Source organism: Musca autumnalis, unplaced genomic scaffold (genome assembly GCF_047663935.1).
Source record: "Musca autumnalis isolate F117 unplaced genomic scaffold, ASM4766393v1 scaffold_5, whole genome shotgun sequence".
NCBI classification, from domain to species: Eukaryota; Metazoa; Arthropoda; class Insecta; order Diptera; family Muscidae; genus Musca; species Musca autumnalis.
Window position 1 is genome coordinate 29,232,098 of NW_027412088.1, and position 27,910 is coordinate 29,260,007.

The following is a 27,910-nucleotide window of genomic DNA, read 5'->3' on the forward strand; positions in this document are numbered from 1 at the left end:
GTATCATTTTGTAATTCATACGAAACGGATGGCTAAACGTTCTACTAGTACGGTTACAGGAAATCACGATTCGGCAATAAAAACAATTCAAATTTACGATGTTTATAAAGAGGAGAACACTTAAAGAAGATCGTGCATTATGTGTGAGCTATATAAAAAACGTTGTGATATATTTACTAATTACACAAGTTCAAGTTCGTGCAAAAGTTCAATGTTAGTAATTTCGTTTCGTTTTTTTTAAATAATATAATTAAAAGTTAATAGCTAATTATTTATTGCCTATAAATTAATTCATTTTCATAACACACGTTTCCTTCAATTAAAGTTAATACAAACTTTAATTTATTCCAAAAAAAAGCTGAAAGTTTATGTGAAATGCAAGTGTGAAGAAAATAAGTATTAGAAATACGATGAAAAACAAAGAAAGAAGAATATTTGCGGTGCATTTGCTTTATTGGCCTACTTAATTAATTAATAATCCCATACTAAAGATTTGTCCAACAATCAGAACGGGGAATGCATTTTCATACGTGCCGATCTTTGACTTTTCAATTTAAAATAACGTGTTGTTAAATCTATAATCGGACAGGCTGACCGAGTGATAATCTGATGTGACTGTCCAGGTCAAGGAATGTAGCTGCTTCGATGGATAATAAACCCAAATATACTGAATTTATTTGAGTAGGTTTGACAGGGCAATTGAATATGTAATGTATCGTGATAGGCAGTACCGCTGGACAGATGTTTTGGATGGTGCACTGTGGTTCAGAATCGTTTTTTCCTGGTGAAAACTATGTAACTTTAGATATGTTTATATATTTTTGTTATAACAGATAACAACAACAATAATAATAAGGTCTAGTATTGAAGAGGAATTCAAGGTCAAAGTTAAAAATTTAAGTTCCGTTCATATTTGGTACCAAAATATGAGTTCTTTTGAGTTTTTCATATGTTCCAATCTGGCAAAGCACCAATAAACAAAACATAAAAATATATAAAATTAAAAAAAAAAAAAACAAATAAAAAAGTATCAGTCGGCTTTGCCGACAGAGATATACCCTCAGCCTATGTCTGAGGTGTTTTCAGAATTTTGTGGCCCTTTGATGATTAGGATTAAAGATCAAAAGTATTGCGGAGGAGATATTAAAGGAATGGATCGACATTGACCGTTATGGAAGTGGATGTCCAGCCAAAACATATGGTGCCATAGGGGGTTTTTACACTCTTCGGACTTGTCCCTAAAAAACTTTTACCATCGTAATTGAGACAGCGAATGCAAGTTGATTCAACAAAAATCAAAATGATTCGATATCAGGTCTTAAAGTGAACTTATCCGAAATTTTGTGTGGGAGGTACCGGATGGAGTGGACAAATTTATATCCAAATATCCATATTTTAACCTGATCTATACCTGGTAGATATATTAGGATGTGTAAAATATAGACCAATTCGGCCACTCCCTTCAAGAGTTACCGTACGAACAAATTTTCCGAACATTTTTGAACTTTTGTGGGGAGGTACCTGAAGGAGTGGACCTATATGGCTTATCCTCAAACTTAAACTATGTTTGGACAAAATATTACTAAGGTCAAATTTTGGGCCGAATCGGCAGATCCGTTTGAGAGTTATCTTGAGCTCCAACCACTACACACGGTGTCATGGAGCTTTCTGTAATTTTCAGGCTATTTTCTCAGGAAGTATGGACTTGCCCCTGATGAAACTTATGCCGTCGTATGGGGGGCAGTGAATACAAGTTGCTAGAACAAAAATCAAAGCGATTCGAGAGCAGGTCCTAAACTGAACTTTTCCGAAATTTTGTGTGAGAGGTACCCGAAGGAGTGGACCGATTGAGTCCATATTGGAACATTATCTAAGTCTGGTAGAAATTTCACGATGTGCAAAGTATGGATCAAATCGGTTAATTCCTTCAAGAGTTATCGTGCGCACAAATTTTCCGAACATTTTCGAACTTTTGTGGGGGAGGTACCGGAAGGAGTGAACCGATGTAGCTCATCTTCGAACTTAAACTAAGTTTGGGCAAAATATTACGAAAGCCAAAATTTAAACCGAATCGGTTCATCCGTTCGAGAGTTATCGTGCGCTCCAGCTAGCAGGACAGACAGACGGATGGACATGGCTAGATCGACTCCAAATTGTCTGAAACACATTTCGTCCAAACATGCTTGGGGTCTAAAACCATTATTTCGATGAGGCACATTTTCATCGTATCAAAGTGTATATACCCTTTTTAGCCTAAAGGCTGAGGGTATAAAAAATGAAATTAAAAAAAAAAAATTAAAAAAAAAATAATTTTTTTATTTCAAATTTTGTCCAAACATTTAAAAAATACTCCTTGGATTTTCATAAATCTAACCTTTAATTATTTTTGCTCATATTCGCATATTCCTCGCGTCGAAAAAGATGGCAAGATCAGTCGAATAGGAGTTCAGCCTTTGAAATTACATCAGGGAAGGTATCTAACGGAACTTGGACTTTTTGTTCCTGAATTTCATATACGACTGGCGTTCACACATATAATTGATTACACTGTGCAACAAACTGGAGCTCAAAGTCTGGGGGGTGGAAAATTCCTATTGGAGATGAAAGCTCTTGGTGAGTATATACAGAACCCCGAAGGACAGATTCGCCGTGAGTCGAACTTTCGCGATATGGCGTGATGAAGTTTTTGCTAGAGACCCTGCAAGCCATCAGGAATTAGCGTTATATCTTTGTTCACTGTTGCTTTAGCTTATTTTTGAGATGACATGTCTTCAGTCAAATCGAATGAGGATTATTTTCTTAGAGCACTTCGACTTTCTAACTCGCTTCCTTCAATGTCCTTTTCGTCCTTTATTTTAAGAGCCGCTATAAAAGTACCACAAGATGACGTTTTTCAGCTTCGAAAGGTTCTGCAAAAATGTCGGCCAGAAAATTTTAGGTACGGCTCTCATTGACAATAAATCGATTTTGTCGAGTTTTCGTGGTCGTTTTGTGCATATTCGTCACAGAACATACAAAAACACAAAACACAGTTTTTTCTGAGCAAACAGGAGTAAATGCACAAAACGACCACGAAAACGCTACAAAATTGATTTGTTGTCAATGAGAGCCGTACCTAAAATTTTCTGGCCGACATTTTTGCAGAACATTTCGAAGCTGAAAAACTTCATCTTGTGGTACTTTTATAGCGGCTCTTAAAATAAAGGACGAAAAGGACATTGAAGGAAGCGAGATAGAAAGTCGAAGTGCTCTACGAAAATAATCCTCATTCGATTTGACTGAAGACATGTCATCTCAAAAATAAGCTAAAGCAACAGTGAACAAAGATATAACGCTAATTCCTGATGGCTTACAGGGTCTCTAGCAAAAACTTCACCACGCCATATCGCGAAAGTACGACTCACGGCGAATCTGTCCTTCAGGGTTCTGTATATACTCACCAAGGGCTTTGATCTCCAATTGGAATTTTCCACCCCCAAAAATTTCGGTTCACAGTGTTATCAAACATTTCAAACTTCACCGGAGGGTTGTCTGCTCGATGACTTCAAAAAGTGTAAAGTGATTGACAGAATCAAAGGCGTTTAATAAGTCGAGAGCCACCATTGCTGTTCTATCACACAGTTGAGTCCTCGACTAATATGTGTGGAGATAGTGTGCAGCGCTGTTGTCGTGCTGTACTGCTTGAGGAATCCATGCTGATGATCGGCAACTGGATACCTATTTCTGACACTGGGGAGGACTTAAGCCTAAAGGGCCTTTGTTACGGGCAAAAAAAGGACAATCGGTATATACGATTCACCTTTGTTGGCATCCTTACTTGGCTTTGGAAACTATTGGGTGGCTTGGAACAGGTTGAGAAGTTTAGTGAGATACTCAACTCCAGGCACATCCAGCTGTTTCAGCATTTGGATGATTTAGCGTTACCGATGACATTCGCAACACCATCCATTGTAAATTTCGGTAGTTCATCACCGGCAGGGAGAGATCTAATGCGACGTAGTACTCGTGCTCGAGAAATTGTCGCACCTCTTCTGATTAGTCAGCGCGACGTCACCAAACGTGGCTGAGGTCCTATCTTTCTTCTTCTTCCCAGGGTTCGAGAGCGACTTAACTGTTGGCCACAATTCACTCTTCAGATGATTTAACCACTTAATCCGCTTATGCTCACCTACCAACTTGTTAACTTCCAGTATCAGCTCCATGACTCTGGGGTCAGTGGCACGACTATGCTTATCCCGCTTCTGCTGGGAAGTTTGGTCTCACTTCGGGCATTCGAACATCAGGTATATTGCGAGCGGCTGCCCAGTAACGATGTCTCGGAACGTCCTTTCTGCTACCCCAACATCAGAAGGGCTGGGCAGATCTCTGAAGTGGTGATTAGTGAACTCTCTGAACCTAGGCCAATTAGCTTTCACATGATTGATGAAAGTGTGGCGTTCAGAGGTGATGAAATCGGCTAATAGAGACAATTATGGGGAGATTTGTCAGACCAAGTCACACGATGGTCTGGCAAACTGTGACACTTTCCGATAATTTTCGCTGGTAATTGTGTCCTCATTGACCGTGCAAAATGTAGAGCTATCAATCTGCTCAGCCAGCACTATATATCCCTGGTATTGCGAGGACCGAATGCCGTAACTCATTATGGGCACTAAAGTCCTCTAAGTGACATTCCAAAAATGGGCTAATGTTGAGCCTATAACCTGAAGTACAGCTATTTATAGGCGGGATGTATATTTTAAGCAACTCTAACTAGGCAGTTCTACACCAGAATTCTATCATGATAAGCGAGATAAGTCTGTATTGAATAGATTGGTGCAATCCGCAACTCCGTTTCATCCTCTATACGTTATAACCATCACAATAACGCTGTAAGCTGCAGTTTTTGTTGTTGTAACCCCTACAGGTAAAGGTTGTATCGAGAGGAAAGAAATAGAAAAGAAGAGACGAAAATATGAAATTAATATTTAGACATCTAGGGATCCACATCCAGTCCCAGAAAGCGGGCCGCTTCAACTGGATGTGTCCAAAGAGACGCGAAGAGGTGCCGTGTGATGTGTGGAGATTGGCCACATTTTGGGCATGCGTCAGTTATCTCTGGATTCAGGAGGGAGAGATAACTGTTGAGGTACCTAGAGATACCAGATCTGAGCTGTGATAAAGTCAATCTGGTCTCAGTAGGTAGGAACCTCTCATCCTCGCTTACAGGAGGGGGTCTCCCACTAAGTACAACACAGTTCGTATAGGAGGAGATTTGGTCTTCAACTGCCTTTGAGTGAACTTGTTTGAGGGCGTTTTTTTATGTCATCATCTGATGGATTATGGGGGAATGCACAGTGGATGCGCCCAACGACAAAAATCAAAAAATTCATGTCGTCGTTTCAAAAATTTAAAAATGCAAATAGCTTCGAAACATTCCAAATTTTTCGAAACTCAACTTTTTTCCATTTTTCGCGGTTCTTATGGACAAAACGCCTCATGAACATGACTAATTTGAGAAAAAATACTTATATTCTAAGCGAATTTATGAAACAAAGGACTATTTTTAACGCCTTAACTTAAGATGACTCATTTAGTAAATTGCCTAAGCTTCATTTTTCTAGTTATGAAAATTCCTCTAAATCGAAAGGGTTGCCAAATATTTTGGTTATAATATTGGTAAAAATGAAATTATTTAATATAGATGTATGGATTTCCTTAAACTTTTAGTCACTTTCAACAAATTTGAACAAATGACCACTAGTGCCAAATTGTAGCCTAGCGCCTGTTGATTTCAAAACTGTATAGACTTTTTGCGGAAATTTTGCAGTTTTGGCAGTTATGACCAAAAGTTTAACACCCTTTCATAGTTGCTGAATTTATAATTTTTGGAATACTTTTAAGTAATTTTATTAGGCTTTCTTAAATTTTGTTTCAATATAACGTTTTTTGTGCTATTAGCGATTTCTATGGTCATGGTAACTTAGACCTGTAATGAAAACTCGCGAAAAAAAGATTTGGGGGTAATCACTTTAACAAATAATTTATTTAATTTTTGGGACACCCTAATGTTGGACCACGCTAAAAAGTGGAGGGTTTTCCCCGCGATGAGTAAAAAATGCATTATTACAAGTAATTCTGCAGACAAATGTGGTTAAATCTTATAAAGTACAAAAAAAAAAGATGGTAAACCTATATGGAGGCTGTGGTCAAAAGTGGACCGATACGACATTTCTTTATAAGATAATGTTCTGAAGTCTGAGATCATTATAAGAATATAGTCGCTTAGAATATTTGGTTGACATCTGCCCAAATAAATCGATATATAAATCATTGGGGAGTAAACCAAATCATGGACCAATACTGAAAATTTTTCGTGGGGATGCTTACAATACAATAATAACTCCTGCTACCGGATTACAGCAAATTTGGTTGAACAATGTCTTGGTAACAGTAAAATACTTAAATTCAAGATAATCCGTTTCATGGGAAACACGCGAAATTTTGGACCGAGGACCCCAATACGAGTATTTTACGTAGAGTGTTTTTAGGCCACTATGACCCATTGATAACAATTTCAGGTCGATATAGCATTTAGAAGTGTATTTGTCACACCTTCCCAAGTAAGTGCCACCACTGTGGAATGGGGGGATATTTGGTAGCTCTCTACGAAAGTCATATCTAATGGGTGTGGATCATTCAGAGGGGGGTCTATTGCAGCTCTCATGGTTAGGATGGTCCCGTTTCTTGCATTTAATCGCGTGTTGTTGTGTTAAGAGTGTACAGTGGGGAGGAGTTTGGTTTCATGCTGTAAGTGGGTTTCTGGGGCCTTAGAGTGGCACCCTGTGGCGATACGCAAGGCCGTGTTCTGGACCGTTTGGAGGTTCTTCCATTGCGTATCGCTGATCGCCGGTGACCATATTGGTGCTGCTTAGTCAAGGATGGGACGACATATTGCCTTGTAGGTGGTCAGGATGGTCTCCTTGTCTTTCCCCCATGTGCTGCCAGAGAGAGCTTTAAGTATTTTATTCCTTTTTCCCGCATTCCCGGCACACCATCTCGGCATGTTTACAGAAGAGGAACATACTATCGAAGGTTACAACCAATATTTTGTGGTTCTTTATTGTTGGGATGATTTGTCCACTAATGTGAATATTTAGTTCAGTGTTGACCTCTTATGTCCACGATGTTAAGATGGTGGCTGAGGACTTGGGGGCAGATAACTGAAGGTTTCGACCTTCAAAGAAGTCCTTGAGGTTGGGGAGGTAATTGTTAATGCGGTCTTCTATTTTTTGGATATTCCTGCCAATGGACATGATCGTGCAGTCATCGGCGTATGATATTAGCTGAATATTTCCGGGGGGTTGGGAGCTTTGGAGATATAGTAGTTAAATAATAACGGGGATAGTACGCCCCCTTGAGGTACTCCCTGTTTATTCTTCCTGGGCTTGGATTTGTGATCTCGGAACTCCACATAGGACTGTCTGCCTGCCATGTAGTTAACCAGCCATCTCTTGAGGTAGTTGGGGAGTGTTGTTTCCATAACGTCCCTCAGGAGAGTGGCATGGTTGACCGTATCAAAGGCTTTGGACCGTCTGTGATGTGGCCTCTTGCTGTTTAGTCCTTTTGTTACCTTAGCCATGACTTCACTGAGAGCTGTTATAGTGCTCCTTCCGGCTCTAAAGCCGTGCTGATGGTCGGCAAGGTGGAAGTGTTCAGTGTAGCGCGGTAAGATAGTATTTTTACAACTGGCGATAGCTGAGTGATGGGGCGGTATGAATTGCTGATGTGGGCGGGTTTGCCTGGTTTTTGGACAGGGATTATTTTTCCGACTTTCCACATGTCTGGGACCTCGCGGTTCGGAGTCAGCGAATGCTCGACAAATTGTCTGCAGAAGGCCGCTGCTGTCTTAGCTGGGGTTTTTGGAACATTATCTCCGAAGGTTATTTTTGTACTGTCTGTACGTCTGGGGTTTGACAGGTTTTTTATAGTATTTCATAGTCTTTTTGTGCCAGGGTCCGACTCCTCTAAGTGTTTGTGCCATAGCTCTTTTTTATGTTTTGACACCATTTTATTTATCTCTTTGTTGAGGGTCTGTATTCTTGCATCAGACGGATCAGCTTTCCTGATGGAGTCCCTAAGGTCGGCCAGCTTCGCGGCTTCCGTCGGGAAATTTGGTCTGATCTTTTTTATACGCCCCGTTGGAATACACCTTTTACTTGCTTTGAGCAGGGTGTTCCTGAAAAATGTTTCACCTGCCGGTGCTGAAGTTGGGAGGGGGGCTTGCGAGAATTCATCTTCTGTTATTCTATTGAAGCGGTCCCATTCAGCCTTGTTGAAGATAATGAAGGTTCTTTCTTCAGACAAGGAAGATGTGTCAGCCATGTTGATCTTTAATGTGATGGGCAGGTGGTCGGAGTTTAGCGTAATGTCCACGTGCCAGGTGGCATTCGCAACTAGACTTGCGCTGACTAGTGTGACATCAGGGGAGCTGCGGCAGGAAGCCGTAATGGGGGTAGGATGCTCCTCATTTATGGAGCAGAAGTTAGAATCATCTACCTGCTCTGCTATGTAGTTCCCTCTGGCATCACAGCCTAGTTCCGAATACCAGCTGTCGTGGTGCGCATTGAGGTCCCCCAGGAGAATTGTATTATCATCCACCTAGACCACCTCCTGTATCCCTATCTCTGTCTAGCCTGAGGTTAGAGTATGAGGAGGATCTCGTCAGGTTGCTTCTGTTTGACAACTTGGTCTCCTGTATTGCAGCCAGTGGAACGCCCTTTCTGTCCATGAAGTCAGTGATCTCGGTTATTTTCGTACTCAGGTCGTTGCAATTCCATTGTAGGATTTTGATACCCTGTGTCTTAGGACTATTTGCTGTTGAGGTGTTGTTTGGGGTTGTGTCGTTAACAAGGAGGCTGGCAACAGCTGAGTGGTTGGCTGTAGTGGAATGTGAGTATGGAGTAAATGGTTGTGTCTGTTGGATTCTACGGCAACAGGGGCCAGCAAAGTCAGGGGAGTGTTGTGTTAAATTCCTTAGACCTGAGCATCTGAGATGTGTCTTAGTGTTGCACACGGAACATTTAGCTGGACGTGCAGCCCGGTTAAATGCTCTTTTGCACATTCTGCAGTTTGGTCTGTCGTTGTTGGTTCTGTTAGTGTTGTGTGGTTGGTTATTTATATGGGGTGTTATTTGGCATGTAACTTGTATTGGGATGGCGTTGGTTGAAAGGGACGGAGGGATTGAGTTCTGTGTTAATGGTAAGTGGGCAGAGGTGTTCACGCAGCATGCAGCAACAAACTCCATATCGTAGCCCCTCCACGGAAGAGTCCAGAACAACCCCTGCGATGCATCCACTCCCGACATATATTGCATCTAAACGAAGTTTAAGTGTGATGCATGACGATAAGACAAACTGGGCAAATATAAATTGGTCCTGGGATTTCTCCCGCCCCGGCACGGACTAAAAGATTCCGGAGCAGGCATTTCGTGATATGCTGCTCCCTAAAAAAGAATAATTATTCCATGTTAGTTCAGAATAGTTCATGGTGGTGGTTCGGGACGGCCGAACTTAACGCTTTTTTACTTCTTTCCACTTATGTTCGCCCATACTAGCCTGTTGACTTCAAGAGTAGGTTCCCCAACTCTCGGATCTTAAGTGTTCGTACGACAAAGCTCATTATTGCTCATTTGCTAGTCCCGTCACCTCAGCTGCGAAATTTGGGTTTGATACGGATATTCAAAAATTATTTCAGGGTAATACGTCATACTGGGAATGAAAATGAATTCGTCGTAGAATCCCTGATGTGTTTGTACGTCGCAGGTGCTCCCAACACCAGCAAACGCTTAAAATCTGTTGCTCTTTAAAAACCGTAATGATAAAGGTTGCCTTTATAATAATTAAGGGAATTGATAAATAGAATTAATTATGAAATACATCAGTCGATCAATATTATATGAATTAAACGATTTGCCAATTACCAGTTTGCTAAATTTATAACATTGTTTCCCAACAATAAGCCCCTTCGCACCTCCATAACACTTGCAAAGCATTACACAAACTGCCTAACAGCCAGCCAGTCAACCAGCCGCCTCACAAAGGTTATGGTTATGTCTATATGACTTCAATTATAATTATTGCACACCCGACAGGTTTATTCTATTTAATTTATGAAGAAAGAAAAATTTTCCATTTACCCGCGAACATCTCCAGATTTTTCTTAATTGACGTCAAATATACATATGTACATACATACTAGTATCTTACGATTACAACATAGCCCATTGTTACCATCTAAGCCAACTTACGAGTACTCTTTATGACTGACTGACTAATAGCACTGTACAACAAAATTGAACTTTTTTTAAAATTACAAGAAACCCCGCACAGATTATGAAAGAGGACAGAAAAAAAGAAGACACGTGTATCGGCGTTTTGAAAGTTTACGTCGGGAAGTAACCTATCACATCAGATTCCTTGGAATCCTTGGTATAAAGTGTCTTTGGCAATATTACTGACAACAATGCGGGGAATCTTTTTATAAAAAATTAACCATCATGCGAGTCACTAAACGGGTCTTTTTAAACGTGATTTTACTGATTCCTGGCATTTAGCTACGATTTAGAGTTTTGGTGTATTCGGGGACCTATAGTAACATTTTAAAGGAGTTTTTAAACGTTTTTGAAAAAAGGGACCAAAAAGGCCTGTTTAGTGACTCGCATGAGGGTTAATTTTTTTCATAAAAAGATTCCCCGCATTGTTGTCAGTAATATTGCCAAAGACACTTTATACCAAGGATTCCAAGGAATCTGATGTCGAATATTTCAAACCCTGTAGAAATGGGCGGAAATTGGCACGCCTATTTAGGTTACTTCCCGACCTAAACTTTCAAAACGCCGATACACGTGTCTTCTTTTTTCGGTCCTCTTTCATAATCTGGCCGAATTATCTTGTAATTATTTTTTGTGTTGTTCAGTGTTGTTATAATCCCAACAATTATTAGAGAAACAAGCAGCGTCTGGTCGGTTGATGCTGTAAAAACGTTTTAATGCGAATCTATTAATTTACAAATAGTTCTACTTATGAATCAATCGCAGTTTCAATTTCTAATCAGTTCCGATTTTAAATTCAAATGCAACGGTTGAAAAAATTCCGCCCTGTAAAATTGAAGTGAAAATAAGCCTTAAGAAATATCCTTTAATAGAAAAAATGTTTCTACGAATTTCGGTGAAATTTTTACTGGCATTGTCGGTGTTTCTAAGTGTTCAAGGATATGCTCTTAGTGGTCAAGTGGAATGTTAGTATGAATGGACATTGAAATTTTGGAAATGAATGAAATTTTGGGAATGGACATTTTGTGTGGATTTTTGGTGAAAATTATGAAGAGTGGAACAAGCATATTTTGTTGAAAATTGTTGGCGAAGGACATTCGAGGTGCAGCTGGGTTCGTTGTCCCAAATCTGGCCAACCTTATACCTGACGCATCATGTGATACAAGGGTGGCCGAAATATGGATTTCAACATCGGGTGACACCGATGAGCGCCGCGCCATTTTATACTCTATTTCATTTTCCTGAATGTTGCAGTTATCCGGTGTCCAACATAGAGCTATAATCGCTCGTACCGCTCTCAAGGCTTTCTTTAAGCTGAAACTGCCGCAGATTTCATAGACTAGGACCTGTACAATGTTCGTTCATATGAGAATCGTACATGTAGGGTATCTATGAAGACGCCTGCTCTTGTTTCAGTTTCATTTTATAGCCATTGGAATACAAGCTTATACCGGCTAGAGTTGAGATGTTGTGGGTTCAAGACTCCCAGTTGGGTATGTGTACAATTCAAAGTTCTTTGGGGTGATATATGATGACTGTTTTCCTTCGAGCTCGATGGAAGTTCCATTCGCCGTAGGATCGCAGCGTGTCCGTATTCGGAATGGACATGGGCCATATTGGAACAAAATCTAATTTTGAGAGCCCGTCCTTTCGGTCACGATCGAATTTTTTTATTCCGGCCATTATGATAGGAGCACAAGCAGCACCTTCGGCAAAAATTCCAAATCGATCCTCGAACAGCCCCTAAATTGCACATAAGCGAAAATTTTGAACGTTTATGAGAAAGATATCCGAAATTATTTTGTCCGATATAGTGCATCTTCGAACTTGATGTAAGTTTGAGAGAAACATTACGATGTACAAAGGTTTGGACCAATGTCATTCATTCCTTTCGATGCACACCGGCTATTTCACTTGGACATCGTAGGATTTTTTAGAGACTTTGGTCCGTTATGTCAATAAACAAATGATATCCTTATAATTAATATCACGAGGACTACCTACTTTGGATGAACATTTCAATGGAATCGTCGAACAGCCCATAAACCGCACTTAAAGAAACTTTTTTGAATTTTTTTGTGTTGTCCGTAAGAGTCCATCTTCGAACCTTGAGAGAAAAATTGAGAGAAAAAGATTGAGAGAAAAATTCCGATGTGCAAAGGTTGGGTCAATGTAAGTCACACCTTTCGACATTTATTTTTGCCCACCAGACATTTTAGTTTGTCAAGGCATCGCCGTAAGCAGGACCACAAGAAGTACTTTTGAACTTTAAAAACTCAGGTTTATTGGTCTGACGGGTCCTTAAAAAAATATTCTTTAAAACCCCAGGTTTATTGGTCTGAGGGTCCTTGAATAATATTCTTTAAAAACCCCAGGTTTATTGGTCTGAGGGTCCTTGAATAATATTCTTTAAAAACCCACGCTTATTGGTCTAAGGGGCCTTGACAAATATTCTTTAAAAAAACACTTTTTTTTGTCTGAGGATCCATGAAAAAATATTCTTTAAAGAACTACGTTTTTTCGTCAGAGGATCCATGAAAAAAAATTCTCCTTTAAAACCTACGTTTATTGGTCTGAGGGACCTTGAAAAAATATTCTTTAAAAACCCACATTTATTGGTCCGAGGGTCCTTGAAAAAATATTCTTTAAAAAAACACGTTTTTGGTCAGAGGAACCATGAAAAATATTCTCCTTTAAAAACATACATTTATTGTTCTGAGGATCCTTGAAAAATATTCTTTAAAAACCCTGGTTTATTGGTCTGAGGGTCCTTGAAAAATAGTCTTTAAAAACCCATGTTTATTGGTCTGAGGGTCAATGAAAAAATATTCTTTTAAAACCACGTTTATTGGTCTGAGTGTCCTTGAAAAAATATTCTTTTAGAACCCACGTTTATTGGTCTGAGTGTCCTTGAAAATACTCTTTAAAACCCCACCTTTATTGGTCTAAGGGTCCTTGAAAAAATATTCTTTAAAAACCCACATTTATTGGTCTAAAGGTCCTTGAAAAATATTAAATAATAATAAAAACCCACCCTCATTGGTCTGAGGGTCCTTGAAAAATATTCTTTAAAGACCCAGGTTTATTGGCCTGAGGGTTCATTTGTCTGAGGGTCCTTGAAAAAATCTTCTTTATAACCAAAGCTTGTTGGTCTGAGGGTCCTTGAAAAATATTTTTTTAAAACCCACGTTTACTGGTCTGAGAGTCATTGAAAAAATATTCTTTAAAACCCAACGTTTATTGGTCTGGGGGTCCTCGAAAAAATATTCTTTAAAAAAACACGTTTCACGTGAGGGTTCATTTGTCTGTGGGTCCTTGAAAAAATATTCTTTATAACCCAAGATTATTGTTCTAAGGGTCCTTAAAAAAATATTCTTTAAAAACCAACGTTTATTGGTCTACGAGTACTTGAAAAAATATTCCTTAAAAACCCACCTTTATTGGTCCGAGGATCCTTGAAAAAATATTCTTTAAAAACCAACGTTTATTGGTCTTAGGGTCCTTGAAAAAATATAATTTAAAAACCCACGTTTATTGGTCTAAAGGTCCTTGAGAAAATATTCTTTAAAACCTCACCTTTATTGGTTTAAGGGTCCTTGAAATTTTTTTTAAAAACACAGGTTTATTGGTCCAAAGGTCCTTGAAAAATATTCCTTAAAAACCCACGTTTATTGGTCTAAGGTCCTTGAAAAAATATTCCTTAAAAACCCAGGTTTATTGGTCTAAAGATTCTTGAGAAAATATTCTTTAAAAACCCAGGTTTATTTGTCTGAGGGTCCTTGTAAAAATATTCTTTAAAAACCCAGGTTTATTGGTCTGAGGGTCCTTGAAAAATATTCTTTAGAAAACCAGGTTAATCGGTCTGAGGGTCCTTGAAAAATATTCTTTAAAAACCCACGTTTATTGGTCGGAGGGTCCTTGAAAAAATATTCTTTAAAAACCCAAGTTTATTGGTCTATGGGTCCTTGAAAAAAATATTCCTTAAAAACCCACGTTTATTGGTCTAAGGTTCCTTGAAAAAATATTTGTTAAAAACCCACGTCCTTGACAAAAAATTCTTTAAAAACCACGTTTTTTTTTTGTCTGAGGATCCTTGAAAAATATTCTTTAAAAACCCACGTTTATTGGTCTGAAGGTCCTTGAAAAAATAGTCTTTAAAAAACCACGTTTTTTGGTCTGAGGATCCTTGAAAAATATTCTTTAAAGACTAACGTCTGAGGGTCTGAGGGTCCTTGAAAAAATATTCTTTAAAAACCCACGTTTATTGGTCTGAGTGTGATTGAAAAATATTCTTTAAAAAACCACGTTTTTTGGTCTGAGGATCCTTGAAAAATATTATTTTAAGCACCACATATATTGGTTTGAGTTTGCTGGAAAAATATTCTTTAAAAACTCAGGTTTTTTGGTCTGAAGGTCCTTGAAAAATATTCTTTAAAATCCCACGTTAATTGGTCTGAGGGTCCTTGAAAAATATTCTTTAAAACCCCATGTTTATTGGTTTGAGGGTACTTGAAAACATATTATTTAAAACCCCACGTTTATTAGACTGAGGTCCCTTGAATAATATTCTTTAAAACCCCACGTTTATTGGACTGAGGTCCCTTGAATAATATTCTTTAAAACCCCACGTTTATTGGTCTACGGGTCCTTGAAAAAATATCCTTTAGAAACCGATGTTTATTGGTCTAAGGGTCTTTGAAAAAATATTCTTTAAAACCCACTTTTATTGGTCTGGAACGAGAAATCTTCAATCGAAACATCATATAAAAATGACCATATTTCGCATTGTGGGACTTTGTCGCATTTGTTCATGGGACATTTATGTCCACTACTCCTGGTTTCAATCCCGCGACGGCCGGTTCTATGCACCGGATTAACTCGGAGGAATCTTTGACCAGAAGCCGTTACCTCAACAATTATGTGTTTGTGTTCGAGTATTTTTTCACCATGGGAGCGGCAATTTATCCCGGAATGCCTGCTCCGAGCTCTTCTGGTCCGTGCCGGGATAGAAATGAACCCCGGGCCAGTATGGCCGTTTGCCAGATCCGCATCCACCACATGTCAACAATGGTGAGATGTAATGGATGCATGGAATGGGTGCATTTTCGTGGGTGCTCTGGCCTTAGTAGCACCCGGGATTACAGCGACAGGTATGTTGCTGCTTGCTGCGTCAGCACATCACCCAGTGCGTCTTCTACGTCGTAGTCTGACTATTCGTCGTCGTCGGAATACGAGACGCCCCCGCAGTCTCCCCAACAAGAACAACAACAAATGCAGCATCTAACACCACATCTTGTTGTTCAACGGCCCGGAAATGCATCATTCCTGCAATTCAATTGCAACGGTCTCCGCAATAAGGTCCGTGAAATTGTGGACTTTATGAGTCGGAAAAACATCATGGTCGCCGCGATCCAGAAAACAAAGCTCACCGCCACCTGTAGCTTACGTTGCGATGGTTACAACGTTTTGCGGAAGGATCGCACAAGAAGCGGAGGAGGAGGAGGACTTGCCTTCCTAATACACCAGTCTGTCCAGTACAGACCTATCTCGCTTGAGCTTGGCTCTATTGACCCATACATGGAGTGTATGGGGGTAGCAGTAAATTGTGGTACTGCCGAGGTAGAGCTGCTTAATGTGTAAATACCGCCGATGAATAGCTGTGCCCGGCGTTATATGCCCAATATTAGTTTGCTTTTAGAGGGCGATAACCGTCTGGTGCTAGGGGACTTCAATGCTCATCATGAGCTTTGGCACTCCGTCCTAAGTAATGACCAGAGGGGTACAGCGCTGGCAGAGCAAATCGATAGCTCCACGTTTTGCGCGGTGAATGAAGACGCTCCTACGAGGATTAGAGGAAACTGCCACAGCTCGCCAGATATCACCATTGTGGCACCAGGTCTCATAAATTACGTATCTTGGCAATCCGTCATTTGCCTTAGTTCGGACCACCTCCCTATCATCGTCTCCGTAAACAGACCACCCGACTTCATAACCTCTGAACGCCGTACTTTCCTGAACCATGGGAAAGCTGATTGGCAAGGTTTCAGAGAATTTACCAATCACCGCTTTAGACAATTGCCCACCCCCTCAGATCCTCGGGTAGCTAAGAGAACTTTCTGAGACATCATCACTAAAGCAGCCGCTCGCTACATACCTGCTGGTCGAATACCCGAAATAAGACCAAATGTCCCAGCAGAGGCGACGGGACTAGCAAATGAACGTGATGAGCTTCGTCGTACGAACCCCGAAGACCCAAGAGTTAGAGAACTTACTCTTGAAGTCAACAGGCTAGTGAGCGAACATAAGCGGAAAAAGTGGCTAGACCATCTGAAGCAATGCAACATTGGTGCTGGTATAACTAAATTGTGGGCAACGGTTAAATCACTCTCGAGTCCGGAAAAGAAGGATGACAGAACGGCTGTTACTTTCAACGGCGTGACAGTAACTGACCCAAAGATGTGCGCGTGTTATTTTAACCGGCAGTTCATAGAGCACCCCGAGAGTGATAGGGCGAAGAAAAGTGTGCTACGCCGTATAAGAAGAGCTCTTCCAGCCGAGGAGGTACCACCACAATTTACGATGAGCGATGTTGCAGATGCCATCCGAAAATCATCCAAAGCGTTGGACCCGCACCGAATATCGATGGTAATGCTTAAGCAGCTGGATGAACCTGGAGTTGAGTATTTAACAAGTGTTCTCAACCTATCGTTAGCTACCCATGTTGTACCGGATGCCTGGAAAGTTGGCAGGGTGGTCCCGCTACTGAAGCCTGGCAAGGATGCCAGCAGTAGAGTTGTGCCAAAGGAACTATATGGAACTATCTCGTTCACTTCGCAGTTCCAATGGCCCACATTTTTTCTTTGAACAAACTGCGTATACTTAACATCACACGTTATATTTCATGATGTTACTCATACGTTTTGGAACTAGTACAAGGAACTAGAAAATAGATTACCCAACTCTAGCCATCAGAGGTGAATCGTACAGGCCGATTTCACTCCTGTCGCCAGTAGCAAAGATCCTAGAGGCGCTACTCCTCCCCACGATGAGAAGGTGTTTTCCAGTTGCCCAACATCAACATGGATTTCGGAAAATGCATAATATTACAACAGCATTAGACGCCATATCCACACATATCAGTAGAGGACTGAACCAGAAAAGGCCGCGCGGCGGAACAGTCATGGTGGCTCTTGACCTATCGAAGGCCTTCGATACCGTCAACCATGGCAAGCTGTTCGAGGATATAGAGAAAACTAATCTCCAGCCATGTTTGAAACGTTGGGTAATCAACTATAAGTGTTTGTTTGTAAAATTCAGAAACAAGAAGTCCAAAACCCGTAGAGTGAAACAGGGAGTTCCCCAAGGAGGGGTGATATCTCCGGAACTGTTTAACCTCTACCTTTCTGAAATTCCACACCCTCCAGACGGCATAGAGATCGTGATGTACGCGGATGATTGTACGATCTTGGCGTCGGGTCCCATCGTCGATGAGATATGTGATAGGTTAAATGTCAACATAGCTGACCTAGTGCAGTTCTTCCATCTGAGGAATATGAAAATATCCGCCGCTAAATCCACAGCCACGCTGTTCACCACATGGGCGGCTGAGATGAGGCTCCCACTGAAGATATTGGTCGATGGTGCACTGATTCCGACCACTAACTACCCTAAAATACTGGCTGTAAGGTTCGATAGCATGTTCAAGTCGTCCGCGCATGCCACAGCTATTTGCAATAAGATCATAAGTAGGAACAAGGTTCTCAAGTCGCTGGCCGGGTGCTGAAAAAGAAACCTTGTTGACCACCTACAATGCAATAGGCCAGTCTGTGGTAAACTATGCGGCGCCAGCGTGGTTCGCAAACGTTAGCGCATCGAAGTGGAAGAAGATTCAAACCTGCCAAAATGCCGCCCTGAGGACTGCAACAGGGTGCCTCCTCATGACATCAGTGGACCATCTTCATGAGGAGGCGATAGTTTTACCGGTGCGTCAGTACAATAAGATGCTGTCGATGCAGTATCTGCTTGGGTGTTACCGCAGAGAGCATCCCTGGCACGATTTAATGGAAAGGCTCCCCCCACCCAGGCGGCCGCCTCAATTCGTATTGGACCCGAATTGACGCCACGATACCCAACATATGCCCGGCACGTGGATTGGGACCACACGATACTCCGCATTTATTCAACTGCCCAGCTAACCCCACTCACCTGTCTCCTCATTCTTTATGGACGCAACCAGTCCAGATTGCAGAATTCTTGAGTCTGGATACAGAGGAACTTGATAACTGAAATAATACACGAACGAACATATCGACGCCTCCAAACAATAGTATGCTAAGTCGACTTAGCATGTTTTCAAGTTCTTTACATTTTTATATTTAACGTCCTTTAACTTAAATTCTGTCAAATTTTGGCAATGATCGGACAATCCGAACAGAAGTTATAAACAAATATTTACTTAGCATAGTACTGAAGGTCAAAGAAATTTCCAAACTTTTAGAGCTTGTCCTGCAAAACTCGCTTTTCAGAATTAGCAAACTATTATTTGGAGGTGTCGAACGTCCTTTAACTTAAATTCTGTCTAATTTTGGTAATGATCGGTCAATCCGAACAGAAGTTATAAACAAATATTGAATTAGCATAGTACTGAAGTTCAAAAAAATTTCCAAACTTTGAGAGCTTCTCCTGCAAAACTCACTTTTTAGACTTAGCATACTATTATTTGGAGGTGTCGATATATGCATTGCTACAACAACAACAACTCCTGGTTTTCGTTTTTTACCGTCATAGGCTTGGGGCCATTACTACTAATTCCTTTACATTCGTTTTCTTTGCTTTATAAACTGTTTTTCTGTTTGACTTATTATTTAGATTCTCGTCATGACTTGCCACCGTTGTATACCTTCGATAACTATGATAGATGTTTGGACTTAGGCGTCGATACAAAACTCGCCTCCACATATTGTATGGTCTATGCTGAAGTTCAACAAGATAATTCATCAGAACTGTGGCATAAAATTGCCACCCATAAAGAGAATAAATTTCATTACCGCCATGATCGGTTGTACTTTGGTGTGTGTTTGGAAAAATGTAGGAGATATCTAGAGGAATCTGCGGATGAAGGAAATATTAGCTATAGCCATGATACCACATTAAATAAAGAGGTATGTACATCAATTCTATATACATATTGGTATGTATGTACATATATTTTTTTAATCTTATCAAATGTTATTGTTAATCTTCTTCTTTCGTTCCGCAGATAATACAATTTATTGAAGATGTCCACAAAAGACCCTTGGATTTAGAAATGCGTAGCAAATATGGCTTAGCAATACAAAATTGTTTAAATGATGAATTTCAAGAGAAATACGATGGCCTGCAGTTAAATACCTTTGTGGAGTATTGTGAGAGAAAAGTGTATCGGAATAATTCTACCGCAAAAGGTTTGTTATATTCTTACCTTTACTTTTACTTACAATCTTTTGTTGATGAAATCTTTATTGTCTCATTTCAGATCCAGCGGAGATCATTTTGTATAAATTCCTTAAAATTGTCCTACTCTTGGCACTCATGTCAAGTATCTATGATTATGTCTTGAGGTCTAGTCAAACTGAAGAAAATCAAACAAATGAATTTTATAAAAATAATTTGGATCAGCCATGTAAGTTAAAACCCCAAAGCAACATTAGGTCTGTATTAAAACTTTCTCAGCAACTATTACTCTATAACTTCTGTCAATGAATTTTACCCTCTCAAGAAAAAAATTGCAGAAAGTGATCGAAAAGTCAGCTGTCTCCAAAATGTATGAAATTAATTGTTGTCTTTACGTTTTTTTAAATCAATTTTATGGGTTATCATACAGACCTTTTAAGTAAAAACATTTCCCTGTTTTCCTTTAATTTTAGTGTCCCGCCTCTTAACCTCATTTTCCATATGTCGCAACTATTATCGCCTCATACAACCCTATCGTGGAGAAATTGGCATTGATTTCTCCTACTTGGATGGCTTCCGTTCCGTCTGCACCCTAATGGTGTTGCATGGCCACACATTTTATTTGCACTTCCAACACACTGGCAATCCAGAATATTTTGAACGTTTTGGTAACTCAACTCACGGTCTGATGACATTAAATTCTTCAACAATTATTGAAATCTTTATGGTAATGAGTGGTTTATTGTTGTATGTAAAATTCACCGCAGGTGGTTATGTTACACCACAGACCAGTTGGCGGAAATGCATAAAAACTTATTTATTTATTGTGATAAGTCGTTTAATGAGGTAAGTTTGTGGAATCCAAAAAAAAAGTTTTACAATAAAAGTTTAAACGGTTTTTTTTTAATTGTGTTTTTTTTAAGATTCTTACCTTCTGTGGCTCTATTGATTTGGATTAATGCCACGGTGTTAACTAATTTAAATGATGGACCATTTTGGCGCCATATATCAGAACCCAGTCGCATATTCAGTCGTGAAAATTGGTGGAAAAACATATTTATGATAAATAATTTTTCATTAAAGGATACGGTAAGAAGATCAATGCAATATTCATTATGGGAATACATTTTCTTTACAGACATTCAGAAAGATATGAAACAAGTAAAAAAGGAAGGTATACCCTCAGCTTGTGTAAATTGAAACAACTTTTTCCAACAAAAAATCGTATGTATGTATTTAGGGGGTCTTCAGAATTTTGGGCGTATGAACTAGCCGACAAAGATATGGTTTAGGATAAAATCTAAAAACTTTTGAGGGGGAGGTACCTAAAGGAATGGATCGACATAGTCCATTTTGGAAGTGTGTCTTATTTTGGGAGTCATTCCTCTTTATAGGACCATAATATGAGGAAACATTGACTTGTCCACGATCATATCGCTGTTAACAGGGCTACTAAGAGTAACTTCGGTAAAAATTTCCAAAAGATTACCGCACAGACCCTTAACCGCACTTAAACAAAAATGTTGATCATTTGTGTGGGTGGTACCCTTAGAAATCGACCGATAGCAGTATTCGGTTCGGGAGTTGTCGTGCGCACCAGCCACTACACATGCTGTTCGTAGGGTTTTTTTACCGTTTTCGGGTCGTTTTCTCAATAAGTATGGACTTGCCACTGGAAAAACTTCTACCATCGTAATAGAGGCCTTGAGTGCAACCTGTTGCAAGAAAAATTTGGTGTGGGAGGTATTCGAAGAAGTTTAGATATAGAGTCCATATTCTAACCTGATCTATGTCTCGTAGAAATATTACGATGTACAAAGTATGGACCAAATCGGTTACTGCCTTCGAGAGTTATCGTGCGCACCATTTTAGCGAAATGTTTGGAACTTTTGTGAGGGAGATACCCAAAGAAGTGGACCGATAAGGCCCATCTTATAATTTGATTTAACTTTGAGCAAAATATTAACAGCCTGTTTCTCTATGTCGAAACGAAAATGTGTGCGAATGAAACACGATCAAACTTTTATGTGTTTTTCAAATTTGTTTTTTGTTTTGAAGCAAAAGCAAAGTTAAAAATATTTCGAAAACTAAAAGGTCCTAAACTGCTCTTGTCCGAAATGTCGTGTGGGAGGTGCCCGAAGAAGTTGACATCATCGGTTTATACATTCAAGAGTTATCGTGCGCTCCATCCACAACACATGGTGCCATAGCGGGTTTTTCACAGCTTTCATACCACTTTCTCAGGAAGTATGGATTTGGCCCTGAAAAAACTTGCTCCGTCGTAATGGGAACAGCGAATACAAGTTGTTACAACAAAAATCAAAACGATTCGAGCGGAGGTCATAAACTGTACATTTCCGAATTTTTGTGTGGGAGGTACCCGAAGGATTGAACCGATATAGTCCATATTCGAACCTTACTAGGCGTTTACACGAGACAGTTTGTCTTCAAACACAACTCTGATTTACTAACACATACATACATTTGTCGTTTGTCTCCCAGCTGTCCATAATTTTTTCACAGACAGTAAGGAAGACAAATTTTTGGCATTTTTGTAAAAATAGGTAAAATAACAATTGAAATGTGTTGAAAACAAAAGAACATGGACATAAACAAAATACGTGAACGAAAAACAAAAAGAAATCGACGATTTTCATTCAAAATTTTAAAACTGTTTTTGCAGTTGTCGGGACGCCTACGTCACACAGGCAAGTTGTGGGATTTTGACAATCAATACATGAAGTCAACTGTACTGTCATTTGTAAACGCAGGGTTATCTATGTCTGGTAGAAATGTTACGACGTGCAAAGTATGTATCAAATCGGTTAGTCACTTCGATAATTATCGTGCCCATAATTTTTGCGAAAAAAATTTGAACTTTTGTGGGGTAGGTACCCTAGGGAGTGGGCCGATATGGCCCATCTTCGAACTTAAACTAAGTTTGGACAAGATATTACGATAGCCAAATAGGTTAATCCGTTCGAAGGTTATCGTGCGCTCCAACCAGCCAGACACGCAGTCGGACATTGCTAAATCGACTCCAAATTGTCTGAAACGGATTTCGTCCAAACATACTTGGGGTCTAAAACCAATCATTTACCTGTATGAAAGTGTATATACGCTGAGGGTATAAACATATGCTTTGACAGCAAACGAAGCCCTAAATTCGCCTTTTGGGTCACCTGGTATTTGCATCATGGTAGTACGTAAGATAACCCTCGATGGGAGAAACCGATTTGGTTCAAACGTTGTACATCTTTTATTCTTTACAGCTTCGCATTATGTCCGAATATCGACTACATAGGACCACTCTTTCGGGTACCTCCCACACAAAGTTTAGAAAGATGGTATTTAAAAAGAGGAGTACACCCTAGTCCCCTGATGGCCAAGCCATTGGTGCTTATGCAATTAGCAGCAGAACACAAAACCACCACCATTAGTTTTATACCCAAACTATACCCACACAAGCTGCGTAAGAGCAAGCAACACAAATGCCTATGCACGCCTGCATAGGATTTGATGTCGCTTTTTCTCTGCTGGTCAACAATGCCCTAGTCCGTCCATAAACACTCGAAAAATAAGCGTAAATTAGGTGAACAAAAGTGCTTGAGGCGTGAAGTGAGAGGTGAAGTATGTCTCAGAACATACCCGATTGTGTTTGCTTCATTTCTTTAGGTTCGAAGCTTATGGTATATCTCTGTTGGCACAGCTGACTGATACTTTATACTTGTTTATATATTTAATAAATCCTCGCCTAGAAGGGCCTAGTAAAAATATTCTTTAATAAATCCATGCCTTGAAGGGCCAAGTAAAAATATTCTTTAATAAACCCACGCCTTGAAAGGCCAAGTAAAATATTCTTTAATAAATCCACGCCTTGAAGGGCCAAGTAAAAATATTCTTTAATAAATCCACCATAATATGAAGGGTATAATTATATTTGTCATTCCGTTTGTAACACATCGAATTATTCGTCGGAGACCCCATAATTTATATATATTCTTGATCAGCGTGAAATTCGAAGTCGATATAACCATGTCCGTCCGTTTGTCTGTTGAAATCAGGATACAGCTCGCAATTTTTAAGATAAAGCTTTATAATTTGGTATAGAAGTTTCTATCACTCCTAGGATGTTTGGTATTGAAAATGGGGTATATCGGTCCATGCCTTAATATAGCCCCCATAGAACGGTACCTCCCGATTTCCGGTATTTTGAAGGTTGTGGTCTAAATATTCCACCGAAATGGCTAAAATTTGGTATTTAGTCTTAATCTGGGTTATAAAACTTTCCATATGAAATTTGTCGGTATAGGTCCACGCCTTCATATAGCCCCCATAGAAAGCTATCTCCCGATTTTCGGTATTTTGAAGGTTGTGTCCTATAATAATCCAACCAATAATCCAACGAAATGGCTGCAATTTGGTATTAAGTCTTCCTTGAGAGTATAAAACTTTTCCCCAGAAATTTGTCGGTACATGTACACGCCTTATTATAGCCCCCATAGAACGGTACCTCCCGATTTTCGCTATTTTGGAGGTTATGTCCCCAATAATCCATCGAAATGGCTGAAATTTGGTATTTAGTCTTCGTTGGGAGAAATCAATTTTCCCTTCTAAACTTATCGGTATAGGTCCACGCCTTCATATTGCCCCCATAGAACGGCAACTGCCGATTTTCGGTATTTTGAAGGTTGTGGCTTCAATATTCCACCGAAATAGCTGAAATTTGGTATTTAGTCTTCGGTACTTAGTCGTTTGTCCGTACAGGCCCACGCCTTCATATAGTCCCATTTCCGACTGAATTCCGTCGGTATAGGTCCACGTTTCGATATAGCCTCCTTGGACATCCCGTACATCCCGTTTTTCATAATTCTGAAGGTTGTGACGTCAATATGCAACCGAAATTACTGAAATTTGTTATTTCGCCTTCAATGGGGTTAAAAAATATTCCAAAAGAGAATTATCAATATAGGTCCACGTCTTCCTTTATCCCCCATAGAAATGAAAGTGTGGGTGGTATCCCAAGGATCGGACAGATTGGGCCCAAATTTAGTTTAGTTTCGACAATATTTAGAGATCCAAAGTTTGGACCAAATCGTTTGATACGATCGCGATGATCGCGAGTACCATTTTAGCGAATATTTTCGAACTTTTGTGGGGAGGTACCCAAAGGAGTGGACCTATACCTTCGAATTTCATCTAATATTCGAAGAAATATTACGATATCCAAAGTGTGGACGAACGTAGTACTCTGTTTGAGCTCTGCAGTCACTACATATGGCGCCATAGGGGCTTTTTACAATTTTCAGGCTGTTTTCTCAAGAAGTATGGACTTGCCCCTGAAAAAATTTTTACTGTCGTAATTGATGGTGCGAAAGCAAGTTGCTTCAACAAAAATCAAAGTGATTCGAGAGCAGGTCTTAAAGCGAATTTATCCGAAATTTTGTGTGGGAGGTACCCGAAGGAGTGGACAAATATAGTCCATATTCGAACCTGATCTATATCTAGTAGATATATTAGGACGTGTAAAGTATGGACCAACTCGGTCACTCCCTTTAAGAGTTTTTCCGAACATTTTTGAACTTTTGTGGGGGAGGTATGTACCTGAAGGAGTGGACCGATATGGCATATCTTCGAACTTAAACTAAGTTTGCACACAAAATATTACGAAGGCCACATTTTGGACCGAATAGGCAGATCCGTTTGAGAGTTATCTTGCGCTCCAACCACCACACACCGTGTCATAGGGATTTTTTGCACCTTTCAGGCTATTTTCTCAGGAAGTATGGACTTGCCCCTGATGAAACTTATACCGTCGTATGGGGGGCAGTGAATACAAGTTGCTACAACAAAAATCAAAGCGATTCGAGTGCAGGCCCTAAACTGAATTTTTTCCAAAATTTAGTGTGGGATACACATTTTACGATGTGCGAAGTATGGACCAAATCGGTTACTCCCTTCAAGATTTATCGTGTGCACAAATTTTCCGAACATTTTCGAACTTTTGTGAGGGAGGTACCGGAAGGAGTGGACCGATATAGCTCATCTTCGAACATAAACTAAGTTTGCATAAAATATTACGAAAGCCAAATTTTGAACCGAATCGGTTGCTCCGTTCGAGAGTTATCGTGCGCACCAGCCAACCAGATGGACGGAAATGGCTAAATCAACTCCAAATTGTCTGAAACACATTTCGTCCAAACATACTTGGGGTCAAAAACGATTATTTCGATGAGGCACATTTTGCTCGTATGAAAGTGTATATACCCTCGTTAGCATAAATGCTGAGGGTATAAAAAAATAGTAAAAATTAGTACATTTTTGCAGTACTGGAACAGACCAAAAATTAATTAATTTTAATTGTTTAATTTCTTCCTCGTTTAGGTTAGTACCCACACTTGGTATCTGGCTGCAGATTTTCAATTGTTGGCCTTCTACACATTGGTATTAATATTTATCTCAAAGTAAGTAATATTGGGAAAAAAGAAGAAAGGAACGTAAAGGGGAGTACACACCATCAGTCAAAACTGACAGTCAAAGAACTTTTGCTACAATTTTCTGGCAAACAAAAACTTTTGTTTAGGTAATAATGCTTGATATACAATATGTGAAGTATTATTTAGAGATTAGGAAAGTAATTATTCAGCTAGACTTTGATATTAACAAAATATACCTCGATGACTGTCAGTTTTGTTGGCCGGTGTGTACTATGCTTAAATGAAGTCACGTTTATAGACATATGCTCTGTTCCAGAACCTGCAAGAAGCTACCATTTTTTTACTACGATAACATTTTTCCCTTTATGTTATCGGAAAAAATAGTAAAAATTTGTAGATTCTTGCAGTTCTGGAACAGTACTACAATATTGAATGATCCGCAACTTATTTTTGCCGTTTATGGCCTCTTTCAGATATCCACAGTATAAGAAACGGGTCCTTTATACATTGGCAATTTTAGCGGTGGTCATACCCACATTGATTAGTTACATTTTGAAGTTGGAATCAGCATTTATAATAAAGCCAGAGTAAGTTTCATGATACCTACAAACCCAAAGCAAATACTAATCAATTCCCATTTCTCTCTCTGTTGCAGAAGCTATCGTTATCAGTTCTTTATAGATTCCGATGTTTTCTATTATTTATATTCACTACCATTTACAAATTTGGGTGGCTATCTTTTTGGAATATGGTGTGGTGATTTATATTTGAAATATTTACGTACAGAAGAGTTACGCCGAAAAGTTCGCGGAAATTTAAAATTTGAATTAAGTGGTTGGTTAGCTGTTCCAATTGCTGCTGGCATTTGTTATGTGGGATCAAGGGCAATTTTACAAGAACCCTCAATTTGGACAGCATTATATGGTGGTCTATATCGTAATTTGTGGATAGCTTTTGTCTGTGGATTACCTCTGCTGGGTATGGCTTGCAAATGTGGATGTAAGTTTGTACAAATATCTTTGGAAGTTGTATTGATGTAATTTAAAATGGTTTTGTTTCTTTTTCTACAGATACGGCTTATGATTTTTGTCGTTTACCCATATTCCGGATATTGGCCCGTTTGTCATTTCAAATGTATTTGTGGCATGTTATGATTCTACAATTGTTAAATGGTTATCAACGAAAACCGTTTCATATGAACTCCTGGTATTTTGTAAGTATAGAAATATTCAACAACTTTGTTGCAATATGCAGTCAAGACTAGAACAGAATGAAATGAGGACAAAATATACAGGAAGCCTGTACAATGAAGTTCGAAGCGAGTGAATTGTGAAAAGCGAAAAAAAGTTCATTCTTTTCTGGCATCTATCGGTGTTCCAAAGTTGAGTTTTAATTTGTCTTCTCCTCTATTTTTAGAACGCACAAGGTTTTCTGACAATTGTCTTTTCCCTTATTGTGGCGTTTTTTGCTTGCCTTTTAATAGAGTATCCTTTTGCACAATTTTTCGATGCTCTACAGACGAGAGGTGGTAAAGCAAGAAACGGAGGTAATTTTTTCAATGTATTTATTGGTTACAATTGTTAAAATGTCTCTTATATTTTTTCAGCTACAATAGTTCCAAAAGAAGCAAAGGTCCAATAATCTTTCCTATTCATTAATTTTAAGTGTTTTATAATGTTACGTGTAATTAGGGTTATGTAATTAATAAAAAATGTTTCTAAGTATAAAA

At 39.4% G+C, this 27,910-nt stretch overlaps 1 protein-coding gene across 2 annotated transcripts; it reads left to right on the forward strand.

Annotated features, from left to right (window-relative positions):
- LOC141405942 (nose resistant to fluoxetine protein 6-like) lies at window positions 1-27,910 on the forward strand. 2 transcript variants are annotated; one of them, XM_073990837.1, is made up of 12 exons: window positions 1-213; window positions 19,181-19,473; window positions 19,572-19,755; window positions 19,827-19,973; window positions 20,218-20,590; window positions 20,668-20,833; window positions 26,129-26,208; window positions 26,655-26,768; window positions 26,837-27,180; window positions 27,252-27,394; window positions 27,598-27,727; window positions 27,788-27,910. In XM_073990837.1, exons 1-12 carry the CDS (start codon window positions 99-101, stop codon window positions 27,820-27,822), a joined length of 2,124 nt encoding a protein of 707 aa, XP_073846938.1. In that variant the 5' UTR covers window positions 1-98; the 3' UTR covers window positions 27,823-27,910. The 2 variants fall into 2 exon arrangements, with proteins under 2 accessions (XP_073846938.1, XP_073846939.1); XM_073990838.1 differs by lacking the exon at window positions 1-213 and adding an exon at window positions 11,009-11,277.